Source organism: Epinephelus lanceolatus, chromosome 12 (genome assembly GCF_041903045.1).
Source record: "Epinephelus lanceolatus isolate andai-2023 chromosome 12, ASM4190304v1, whole genome shotgun sequence".
Classification (NCBI taxonomy): domain Eukaryota; kingdom Metazoa; phylum Chordata; class Actinopteri; order Perciformes; family Serranidae; genus Epinephelus; species Epinephelus lanceolatus.
In genome coordinates this window covers 30,193,088-30,205,447 of record NC_135745.1, presented here as the reverse complement: position 1 = coordinate 30,205,447, position 12,360 = coordinate 30,193,088, and the positions used below count along the sequence as shown (strand labels likewise).

Sequence of the window (12,360 nt, the reverse complement as noted above, 5' to 3'; positions counted from 1 at the left end):
ATATATTTGTTCTGTGTAACAATTTTCATGCTTTTCCAAATATTATCGAGCATGTAATTCTATTTTTATTTTTAATTGTGTTTTTACACTGTGTGTGTTTCTTCAGGCAGAGTGTTGGTTGGGGGCCTTAGAGAGCACTATGCGCTGCACGGTCCGAAAGGAGATTCAAGAGGCCGTAGCAGCCTATGAGGACAAACCACGGGACCAGTGGCTGTTTGACTATCCTGCACAGGTCTGATAATGTACAGTCTGTAGATTTATCACCGGTCCATTTAAAGGTCTAGTGTGTAGGATTTAGTAGATTTAGCATCTAACGGTTAGCAGTGATTGAAACCAGTTGAAACTTCTTTCTGTGTGTCAAGTTAAAATCAAATCAATTTTATTTATATAGCAGATTTAAAAACAACCACAGCTGACCAAAGCGCCGTACAAATTTATAAAATGACACACAAATAAATAGCAATATAACATGTACACAAAGGTAAAACAGATGAACTCTGGTAAGAACAACGATTAGAAAATGATAAAATATTAAAAACCAGGAAGAGCAACCAAAGGCCATTGAAACGTGTAACTTAAAGGCGCTGTATGTAAGAATGTGGCCAAAACGGTTACTGCACTCAAATTCAAAATACTGCCGCGAGCCATGTCCGCCCCCCCTCCTCCCCTACAGATTCGAGGTTGCTAGACAGCGGCACGCTGGAGACTGATTTGTTTGCCCACGGGCTGCTGCCGTGGCAGGGCTGCGTCGCTGCATCCTTGATCTTCGGTTTTCCAGCGGACTGTTCGAGTAAGTCCGGCTTCTCTGCTGCTAACGCTGCTGCCGGGATACAGCTCATGAGGAGCCGGCTGCTAATGCTATGTACCGGGACACTGCTAATGCTGCTTGCCATGCTGCTGTAGCTCAGTCGTAACTGTAACTGATGCTGAGACTCTGCTGATATAAACATGATTTGCGGGCTGTAAAAATGTTTTTTAAATACGAATATTCTGGCTGTACTATTCCGTCCGTGAGATCAGTAGCCTATGTTATATGAACATTATTCCTTAGTCTCTGTGACATATGATTTGGATGATTTTACGACTATTTGCTTTAGATTTCTTACATATAGCTCCTTTAAGGTTTGTCTTAAAAGCATCAGGAGCAGCTACCACAGAGGCACAATCTCCCTCACCCACAAGCTACAGTCATGGGATGGTTAAAAGACATTGTTCTGAAGATCTAAGAGGTCAGGAGATGGAGTAGGGGCAGAGAAGTTCAGCAATGTATGGCTTTAAAAACAAATAAAAGTACCTTAAAATCAATCCTGTATTGTAGCAGAACTATGGTGGCTGACACAAATGGCCCCGTCTAGTGCCAGTGTTAAATTGTCCATTCTGGGTTACTGTAGAACAACATGGCAAATTATGTGGAAGAGACCTACATGGTTCATTCTAAGGTAGTGATAAACACAGCAATTCTTATTTTCAGGTGATTATACACTCATGGAAACATAGTTGTGAATATTATACCATTACCAAATAGATGCCCCTAATCCTACACACTGGACCTCTAAATAAACAGTAATTTTATAATCGTAAAACACACTTCATTCGGCACAGTCACTACCTGGAGCTCGCATCAACAGAGCCTGGTTGTTGAAGGTGGCAGTGCTGTTTGGGCTGAGAAAGCCATGTATAAGTAAGGTAAAGGAGGTTGTTGGGTCAGTGCGGGGAGCAGTGAGACCTGGCATTAGGGGAATGTCTCTGGGACGCCAGCGATCACTGTCTAGCCTCCTGGAGGTGTCGTGGGACCAACTAGACGAACACTGGTGAAAGGAGGTTCCCACCCGATGACCCCAAAGACAGGTTAGTTATCACTGCTCACTGGTCTGTTTAGTTAAGCCTTGCCATAATAGCTTATCACAGGGCTTAGGAGGTTATTCACTGAGCGCTGGTCCTTTCTCTAGAGCACACACTTCTTGTGTTTATTTGAACAAAGTTGACAGAAACAAAATAAAACTCAGGAAAACCATCTTGGTTTGTCCCTCCACTGTTCCAACAATCGCCAACTCTGGCTTAGTTGAAATAAACCCTTAATTCATCCAGTTAAATGTGAAAATATGCTGACTCTGTACACACTAAAATAACTGTTAAATGAAGTCTGGTGAGTTTGCAGATAGCAATTTCAGGGCTGTTTCTGGGAAACAAAACGGATCTTACTCTATAACAAGAAGGTCTGTCTCTGTAGGGATCCTTTCCATACTGTTGTCAGATGTTAAAATAACAATCTGAGCCTGTCAGTGGTAAAAACAAACACTTTTAGTGGACGTACATTAACAGTGCAAACATGCTTTGAGTGGTTACATTGCAGCCTGTTTTGCGACTGCCAGCAGCCCTCACTCTCAATACTGGACCAGTTTCGAAAATTATTGTTCCCATTAGTCGTGGGGAAAATAGGGCCCAGGTTAAAAAAAAACAACTTGCCTTTTAACTTTCCTAACAAACAAATTATCTGTTGTCTGCTGGCTGTTTTCCTTCCATTCACAGGTTGGGTTGACTGGTAGTCAGGTGTGGTGGGCCACAGATGTGGGCATTGCCTTTGAGAGGGTGGAGGAGGGATTTGAGACAGCTCTCAAAGACTACAACAGGAAACAAGTAAGCTGTAAATCCAGGGTAAGATATTGTTCGGGTGGTGGGTGAACACACTTTTTGTTGGTTTCAGTGATTTATTCTGTTGTTGTTTATTTTTTAGATCACACAGCTCAACTCACTGATCCACATGCTGCTTGGAGATTTAACTCCTGGAGACAGACAGAAAATCATGACTGTCTGCACTATTGATGTCCATGCTCGCGATGTGGTCGCCAGTCTCATAACTCAGAAGGTAACTCTGAAGTAAGACATGCATGTGTTGAATGAGGCGTCATACAAGCAAGAAGACCTCCCAGCTGGTGTTACTATACGTGTCTCCTAGGTGACGACAGGCCAGGCCTTTGCGTGGCTGTCCCAGTTACGCCACCGCTGGGATGACGAAACCAGACACTGTTACGTCAACATCTGTGATGCCCAGTTCCAGTTCAGCTATGAATACCTGGGGAACACTAACAGACTGGTCATCACTCCTCTCACTGACAGGTACACAGACATGTAGTGCTGTATATGACACCACATGCACACAGATTTGTACTCTAAAGAGAGAGGTGACCTTTTGTGATTCATATTTCAACCCTGTTAGGTGCTACATAACCCTGACACAGTCCCTCCATCTGACTATGAGTGGTGCCCCCTCAGGCCCAGCTGGCACTGGTAAGACAGAGACAACCAAAGACCTTGGACGCTCCCTGGGCATCATGGTTTATGTGTTCAACTGCTCAGAACAGATGGACTACAAGGTAACACAGACTGTAGATGTTCATTCGTGCCCTATTTACTTAATTCATATTGTCCTTTGTGCTCAATCGACCCTTCCACTCACTCCCTCTGTCTCCATCACATGTCCTCAGTCCATAGGTAACATTTATAAGGGTCTGGCTCAGACAGGGGTGTGGGGATGCTTTGATGAGTTCAACAGGATCTCAGTGGAGGTGCTGTCTGTGGTAGCTGTGCAGGTCAAGACAATACAGGATGCTGTACGCAACAAGAAGCAAAGGTAGATACGGAAATAATGATGTGTATAATAAACAAACCCTATATTTATTAATGTATTTGTCTGCTGTGTGCGTAGATTCCATTTCCTGGGAGAGGAGATTGAGCTGAAGCCAACAGTGGGGATCTTCATCACTCTGAACCCAGGTTATGCTGGCAGGGCTGAGCTCCCAGAGAACCTCAAAGCTCTGTTCAGGTCTGATAGAAACAAAAATATTAAGAGGAGATTATAAGTGGAAGAGTTAAGAAATGTCAAAGATGACTAATTAAGAGCGGGTTTGCTAACTGTGCAGACCCTGTGCCATGGTGATCCCAGACTTTGAGCTGATCTGTGAGATCATGTTGGTGGCAGAAGGCTTCATAGACGCTCGCCTGCTGGCACGCAAGTTCATCAGCCTCTACACTCTTTGTAAGGAACTGCTGTCAAAACAGGTACATTAGACTGCTTTCTACTTAAAGGTGGAGTCAGAGTGAGCGATTTGGGGGGAAGATTTTTGCAACGCAGCACACCAGCACCAGTTACAAAACCTGAAGCGAGTCTTCGATCTATTTTAAGACAAAAACACTTTCATCACTTGATTGGTTTATTCTCTTTAACTCCTAGGATCATTATGATTGGGGTTTGAGGGCTATCAAATCAGTCCTGGTTGTGGCTGGATCTCTGAAGAGAGAGGAGCGGAGCAGACCTGAGGAACAGGTACGAATCAATCTTATCATTAATGCTGCCTTTCACACTGGAGAATCTCACATGAAGTGGTTAATGGGGAACAGTTGCATGCAATCTGAGTTTATAAGTGCATTTGACTCATAATATCCAAACTGTCATTTCCTGCCCAGGTGCTGATGCGAGCACTGAGGGACTTCAACCTGCCTAAGATAGTGACCAGCGACGTGCCGATATTCCTCGGGCTCATCAGTGACCTGTTTCCTCAGCTGGACGTGCCCAGGAAGAGAGACCCTGCCCTGGAGAACGCGGTTCGCCAGTCAGTCAGTGAACTGCGCCTGCAGCCTGAGGAGAACTTCATACTTAAGGTGTTTCATAAGTGCTCTTCTGTTGGAAAAATTAAAATGCCTCTGTTTCAGTCGCAGTACCAAGAGGCTTTGGTGTGTTTGTATTGCTAAATTAGAAAAAGAACTCTCTTAGGGTTGCAGGCCAGTGTTCATATATAAATATATCAGTCTAATGAATAAAACACATATTTATAGTATAATTATAGTTTTGAATTACAAGTTTTGACTCAAGAGGACGTACAGTACTGAATTCCTTTGGGAGCATGAATGAAGACATACATACAGTAGATCTGTTCTTTGTGAGAAAATAAATCAAATTTGTAATTAATTCAGTTCACTTTAATGTTTGTGTGTCTCCAGGTGACCCAGCTGGAGGAGCTGCTGGCTGTCAGACACTCTGTGTTTGTAGTAGGCGGACCAGGAACTGGAAAGAGCCAGGTTAACTTCTGTTAAAACCACTATATCCATTAATATTTATTTTCAGTGCCGTTTTGTAGGAGGTGGCTTATAACCATTGTCTTCATACCCACATACATTTAGGGTCACAAGTATACTGTGAAGTCTGGGGACTTTTCTAGATCTTTAATTTATTAAAACATGGAGGAGCATAGTGCAGAATATAACCAGCAGCTTCAGTACAAATGAATCTGTATTAGACTTCTATCTTAAAACAGCATGACAGGGGGTGACTTCCCCTGCTGCTTTAGTAGCTTCCATTTTAGTGGATGAAAAAATAAACATGTAAGGAGAGTGAGTAGTAGACTGACAGAATGTGGAAAAACAGAGACATACTGTTGAATTTGCACATATTTTTTGTAGGATGTCGCGGGCTGTTCATCATCTGTTTTATAAATGGATGAACGTTTTCAGATTGAACGTCTTTATACTAAAGAAAGGGAAAAATCTGAAGGGGTTATTATCTATAGGTTATTATATAATGGTTTTACTGGTCCAGCCCTAGCCCAGAGATCTTTTTTTTTTTAACTTTAGTGAACTCATGACATTTTGCTTTGCAGTAACCAGTCTGGGTCCAGCTGGCTATATAAGGTCTGTGCACTTAAATCATGACAGGAAAAACACAGTAATTTTTTCTCAGTGAAAACTGTAGTCTCCTTGAAGCTTACTACAATCAGCCAAAAACGAGCCACAAGATGAAGCAGCGAAACTTTGTGTTTCAAGGCTACTTTGTGTAGTCTACAAACAGTGATAAACAGTCATGGTTGCCAGTGATGGAGACAGAAAATAAATGTGCATGGGGAAAGCACCTGTGGATAATGAGTCCTAGAGCTGGCAGGGAAAAGGCAGAATAATTGGCAGCTGTACTGTATTTTAAAACAGTTAATGAAATTTAGTAAATAGCAAAGCCGTCTGTTTAATTACTTCATATTCACGTCTATACAAATGTCAACAGACAGACGTGATTACTGTAATAGGTTTCCACTGTATAATGTTTATTCATCAGATCTTGAAGACTCTCCATAGGACCTATGCAAACATGAAGATGAAGCCTGTGTGGAATGATATCAACCCTAAAGCTGTGACTACAGACGAGCTGTTTGGATACCTGCACCCTGCTACCAGAGAGTGGAAAGATGGTGAAGGGCTCCAGGATTTTACATGGAATTTAATAAGCTGTAAATGATGATCAGGGGAACCAGTGTTTTCTCCAGATTTTGGGTCGCTGTCAAGTTATTTTGGTTCCAAGACCATAATTTATTCCCAAGCCTCTTCACAGAATTAATTAGAATTTGTTAAAGCATGTTTTCTGGTTCAGAGTTAGCTCTTGTTTCAGGAGTTTTGACACGGAATAATTTGACTGCGATTCCATTACATGGGTTTTCTTTAGGTCAGCAAGGAACAGCAGTATGTGAGCATTTTTGTACCAGCGATGGTCAGGCGCTGGTGTTGATATACTGTTTTTTTTCGCTCTTTATATTAGGTCTTTTCTCCTCCACCATGAGAGAGCTGACCTCAGTGGGCCATGATGGACCCAAGTGGATAGTTCTGGATGGAGATATTGACCCGATGTGGATTGAATCACTCAACACAGTTATGGATGACAATAAGGTTTGAATGCATTTGTGTTTTTTCATTCTTCTAATGCTGTTTTTCGTCCTTTTTCCATGGATTTAATATAGTATGGCTTCATTTCAACCAAAAAGACCCACACATAATTTTCCCTCTCCTCTCTCCAGGTTCTGACTCTTGCCAGTAACGAGAGGATCAGTTTGTCCACCTCCATGCGTCTACTCTTTGAGATCTCTCACCTAAAGGCTGCCACTCCAGCTACAGTGTCCAGGGCAGGAATCCTCTACGTCAACCCACAGGACCTCGGCTGGAGCTCGTAAGACACACACGATAGCACAGACACACATGTAAAATCATGGACATCTGTTTCCTCACTTTCCTGAAATTGAAGTTTGGTTAGCAGTGCTGTCTTTTCTGTTTTCCCAGGTACGTGACGAGCTGGATTGATACCAGACAGGCACAATCAGAGCGAGCCAACCTCACCATTCTGTTTGATAAGTATGTGCCATACTGCCTGGAACAAGTCCGCTGCAACCTGAAAACCATCACTCCCATACCAGAAAACAGCATGGTGCAGGTGCAAGCACACAACATGCTAATTATGTTTCTTATCTACAGGCTAAAGAGTCTTAATCATAGACTGTAGTAGAATAATGAACATAGCTAAAGTGATGTCACCCACTGGTTTTTGAACTCTAAATTAGCATTTTGACCTTTGCCATCTTGCATATTTGGATGAGAGGGTGGAGCTAACCCTAACACTAGCTGCTTTTTGGTGAGCACGGTGCATTTACAGTTTATGGTTAACTTTTGCTGCATTCAAGTGCTCCTCGGATGGTCCCATTTCCCAAGTTTGGAAGACGTTCTTCCCACTTAAGCGTGCTTATAAGCTTTTGAGTCGTAATGTGGAAACAACATGGATGTTACAAAGAAGATATGTTGTATTTTATTGCTCAAAGCGTTTAAAGTCCCCGTGAAGATCCACGTTGCATTCTAAGTATGGTGAAACAGTTTAAAGCTTTATATTACAAGTGATTTATAATGTACTTACTGGAAAAACTGAACATCCAACTCCTTAGTGGGTCTTTTAGTTCAATCAAACACTGAACAAGACTTTTGAAGGCTATCAAAATGTTAGAATTAACTTCCACGAACTGAATTCACGCAGAAATAGTGATAGCTGCGGCTATGTCTTTACTCTAGGAATCTGTGGGCACGCCATGGTTACGTTACCTTATCACCATTGTTGTGGTAGCGACTTGTAAACGGAGGGCACCCATTTGCCATTCAAAGCGACCACAACCTTAATTTTGTGTAATTCTAAGCCTTAATAAAATTTAAACAGGAAAGTTATATAAAAATTCACCCCGCACAGTTTCTCATAAACAGAGAAATAGGCTATAGAAATCAAAAATATTTTTTGTACCAGGCTGTAAACATGTTTATTTATGCTGTAAAGTTGATTCACCTTTTGAAGCCAGCCTCAAGTGCCCATTAGAGGAACTGCAGTTTTTTGCAAATCAACATTGGCTTCATTTTTCTTGCAACTTGGTCATAATCGTTGTGTCACATAATATGCTTTTACATCCTGTCCTTGTAACGTTATTCAGCCAGATGTTTTGTTCTTACCTACTGACAAAAGAACAATTTATTACTTTGTATTGTTCATTGTGTTTTGGCCAATCAGACGCTGTGTTCCTTGTTGGACTGCCTGCTGACAGAGGACAACACTCCTGCTGATTCTCCTCGAGAACTTTATGAAATCTACTTTGTCTTTGCCTGTGTCTGGGCCTTTGGAGGAGCGCTCTTCCAGGATCATGTGTGTGGTGACCAAATATTTGCTTAAAGAGCTAACTCCTTTTTATTGCAGTATTTTACACTGTATGTCACATTATAATGGTGCCTTTTCCCACACCCAGCTGAATGACTACCGTGCCGAATTCAGCCGCTGGTGGTCTAAAGAGATGAGAGCGGTGAAGTTCCCCTCTCAGGGCACAGTCTTTGACTATTTCATTGACTCTGAGACGAAAAAGTTTACTCCCTGGAGTGAGAAGATGGTGCCATTTGAGCTGGAGCCCGATGTGCCGCTACAGGTAATGATGTGTGTGGTGGTGTACAGAGAACAGAATTACTTTATATTATGTTTGCACTCATCATTGACCACATTTTGTTCCATCCCTTTAAGTCAGGTCATGCCATGTTTGTTTCAGACCGTGTTGGTTCACACTCCAGAAACCATCTGTCTCACCTTCTTCATGGACCTGCTGCTCCAGAGAGGGAAGCCTATCATGTTGGTGGGCAACGCCGGAGTGGGCAAGACCATCCTGGTGTCTGATAAAGTTGTCAAGCTGAAGGAGGACTACATGGTGGCGAAAGTTCCCTTCAACTACTACACCACGTCAGCCATGCTGCAGCGTAAGAATCACAGGAATGGGAACAAATATTTTGGGGAGGGGTGATGCTTACTGAAAAGAAGAACTTTCCTTTATGAATGGTTGGTATTTTGCTTGGTAAATAAGAGACAGGTTTTGTAGAGAAGTGCTGTTAACGGTCACAAAAAAGTACTTTGGGGGATTTTGGGGTGAACTATCCCTTTAATATGGCTTGAATTGCTTGATATTCATTACAATACAAGCTGTCAATCTGACTTGTTGAATTTTAAAATTGATTTATTCTTATTTTTTCATTTTCTTTTCCAAGTGTGGACTTCATTTTTAAATCCATAACTCACAAGTCATTTGTTGCGAGTGCTGCTCACAGTTTTTTCTTGTCATTTTCATCTATTGATTCATGTCGTTATATGTGCCTCAGGTGTCCTGGAGAAACCCCTGGAGAAGAAAGCTGGTCGTAAATTTGCTCCTCCCACCGCTAAGAGACTCATCTACTTCATAGACGACCTCAATATGCCCGAGGTGGACGTGTACGGCACCGTCCAGCCACACACACTCATACGCCAGCACCTTGACTACAACCACTGGTAAGACAGTTATCTAATTTTGTATAAATGCACGGTACTGTTGCAAAACCACATCTTTGCAGTGGTACAGGCTCTACTTAATGTAATCTAAATAGACAAAGTCTTTGTAGGTATGACAGACAGCGACTGGTGCTGAAGGAAATACACAACTGCCAGTATATCACCTGCATGAACCCAACAGCTGGAAGCTTCTCTATCAACCCCAGACTACAGGTAGAGACGTTTATGCATACACACTTGCATATGTACAAAAACACTATTGTCTTCCTTGCTCTTTCTACTGCAATTATTTTAGTTAATTAGCTTTTTTTTTTTTACATTTTTACAAACTAATTTATCAAGATGCAAATGAACACAGAATGGATTTAATCAGCTACAAAAGCAAGAAGCAATTAAGTTACAAAGAAATGATAAACAAGCCCAAAGAAGAGGTGATATTGAAGTTAGAATGTCCTAGACAGCTAATGACTGAAGATAACGTGATATTATCGAATTAATAGTTACATTCAGAAAGCAGTCTGACAGGTACTTTCTGTTTTTTGAGTCGCTTTGCAGAGCCTTAAAGGCAAGTCATTTTCACACCTCTCATCACTCCTTTCAGAGGCATTTCTCAGTGTTTGCAGTACATTTCCCCGGTGCCGACGCATTAGCCACCATCTTCTCCAGCATCCTGTCAGCTCACTTCCTTCAGGGGGGATTCAGCTACGGCGTCTCCCGCTCAGTGGGGACTCTCATACAGGTACACCTGCAGTGTCAATGCAGCATTTGTCTACAATAAAATCTTTTGTGTTTCAATCCATGTAAATAATAACCTGTCAGTTTATCACTTGTCCATAATAATGCCCATCTGCTCTGTCTGTTCCAATATCTGTCCGACCATCTCTACATCTTTTGGTTCTGCTCATCCAGGCAGCTATCTGTCTGCACCAAAAAATCAGTCAGAACTTCCTCCCTACAGCGATACGCTTCCACTACATCTTCAACCTGCGAGACCTCTCTAACATTTTCCAGGTAACACACACACACATAGTCACTTAAATAGAAATGTCAAATGTGAATTATTGATTCCATGTATGTTGGTGTGTAGGGTATCCTGTTTGCCCTGCCAGAGAGTGTCCGTTACCCAATGGACCTGGTTCATCTGTGGCTGCATGAGAGCTCCAGGGTTTACTCTGACAAACTGATGGAAGAAAAAGATGTGGAACTCTTCAACAAAATCCTGCTGGACACTGGCAAGAGATATTTCGAGGTAAAAAAAAAAAAGGCACATACAGTAACGTCTTTTTCTTTAAAAACTACAGTAGTATAACTAAAGTCAACACAGCAACACCAATTGTGGCAGATCCAAGAATGTAAAAACACAGATTATACCTATAGAGCAGTATGTGACACAGTACAGTGTTTCCACAGGTCTAAAATATACTTATGGCAGCCAGTGGAAATGGCTAGCATTACCTGCAGGAAAAAAACTAGTCTACAACATGTGACAAATAAAAAATAAACACAATACTTTTATTGATTTAACAGTTCTATTACTATTTCTGAGAGCTTCCCAGACCTGTAACACACTTCCAGGTTATATAAGATGCAGTAGCGCATACCATCCCTTTCCACTAAATCTTAAAATCTGGCTCATAAGCAGCCAGATGCATCACCATGTGTAGCATCTGCATGCCTTTACTGTCTGTCCTCATCTGTCTGGCTGTCTAACTCTCGGTGTGTGTCAGGTTTACGTAGTCTTTCCTCTAATACTTGTCTGTAAAATTGCACTGCATTTATTCAAACTGTTTTATTGCTGACTTTGTGTTGTCTGCTAATGCTTCTGTCCTGTCTGCTAATGCTCCTGTCCTGTCTGATGATGCTTCTGTCCCGTCTATTACTGCCTTGTTTGCTAATGCTTATGTCATGTGCATAACTGTTTCTTGTCTGCTTATTGTTACGTCTTGTTGTATATGACTGAGTCTGTCTCTGTGTTCTGTTGTGTAGAATTTTCTGCTTAATGTGCCCTTTAACATGCTAACTATCTGGCTTCATCTTACATTCATGATTTCATCCATGCTTTTAAGTGTTTGCACGCTTTTATGTCTTTCTGTTTTAGTGGCTACTTAACTTCCTAATCTTTATGATGTTTCTGTCTGTCAATCTGCCTGTCTGCTTGTGTGTGTATGTACCTGCTCATCTCTCTTGCTCTGTAGACACAACTGACAAATATGTGGAGTAGTTTTGCAATTTAAAAATAACTCACAAACAGCAGTGATACTGGACGATTTAAAATGAATATAGTGGATGGGCATATTTTTATTTTCATCATTCAGGAGGTAAAAATCATTAGTATCAAAACTCCAGGAGAGCAGCAGGAAGAGTGGCAGGGAAAGTGGAAGAGTTTGTGAGGATGAGATGCATAGTTTATCATTTATCATAATCAAATCATTATATCATATATAATATAATCCGCTCTGTCATAGTCTGGTGATTTGTCCAGGATGTACCCAATGTCAGCTGGGAGCTCCAGCCCCCCCTGCAACCCCCAACAGGATAAGCGGTTACGGAAAATGAATGAATATAATATGTCCTTTATGTCATTTAGTGCAGTGGTCCAAAAGTGGGTCACAGGTCCATCCTGAATGGAAAAAAACATACTTTATTTTAAAGTACAGTGAATTTCCAGCACAGAGCTTCTATTTGTGCCATGTCCTGCTGTATAGTGAATGAATAAC

The 12,360-nt window shown here is 41.7% G+C and overlaps 1 protein-coding gene across 1 annotated transcript in view; it reads left to right on the top strand.

The window, feature by feature from the left end:
* The window catches only part of dnah9l (dynein, axonemal, heavy polypeptide 9 like), a 46,442-nt gene that overhangs the window by 13,652 nt on the left and 20,430 nt on the right, over nt 1-12,360 (top strand). Inside the window, exons 28-50 of the mRNA XM_078173236.1 lie at nt 107-232; nt 2,530-2,637; nt 2,735-2,866; nt 2,957-3,117; nt 3,218-3,374; nt 3,486-3,631; nt 3,707-3,823; nt 3,921-4,059; nt 4,232-4,324; nt 4,465-4,659; nt 4,999-5,076; nt 6,101-6,233; nt 6,578-6,705; nt 6,834-6,982; nt 7,093-7,243; nt 8,354-8,485; nt 8,586-8,759; nt 8,877-9,081; nt 9,478-9,643; nt 9,754-9,856; nt 10,245-10,382; nt 10,553-10,654; nt 10,731-10,892. Of these exons, the coding sequence (XP_078029362.1) occupies nt 107-232; nt 2,530-2,637; nt 2,735-2,866; nt 2,957-3,117; nt 3,218-3,374; nt 3,486-3,631; nt 3,707-3,823; nt 3,921-4,059; nt 4,232-4,324; nt 4,465-4,659; nt 4,999-5,076; nt 6,101-6,233; nt 6,578-6,705; nt 6,834-6,982; nt 7,093-7,243; nt 8,354-8,485; nt 8,586-8,759; nt 8,877-9,081; nt 9,478-9,643; nt 9,754-9,856; nt 10,245-10,382; nt 10,553-10,654; nt 10,731-10,892 (3,195 nt within the window). The remainder of the gene's footprint in view (nt 1-106; nt 233-2,529; nt 2,638-2,734; nt 2,867-2,956; nt 3,118-3,217; nt 3,375-3,485; nt 3,632-3,706; nt 3,824-3,920; nt 4,060-4,231; nt 4,325-4,464; nt 4,660-4,998; nt 5,077-6,100; nt 6,234-6,577; nt 6,706-6,833; nt 6,983-7,092; nt 7,244-8,353; nt 8,486-8,585; nt 8,760-8,876; nt 9,082-9,477; nt 9,644-9,753; nt 9,857-10,244; nt 10,383-10,552; nt 10,655-10,730; nt 10,893-12,360) is intronic.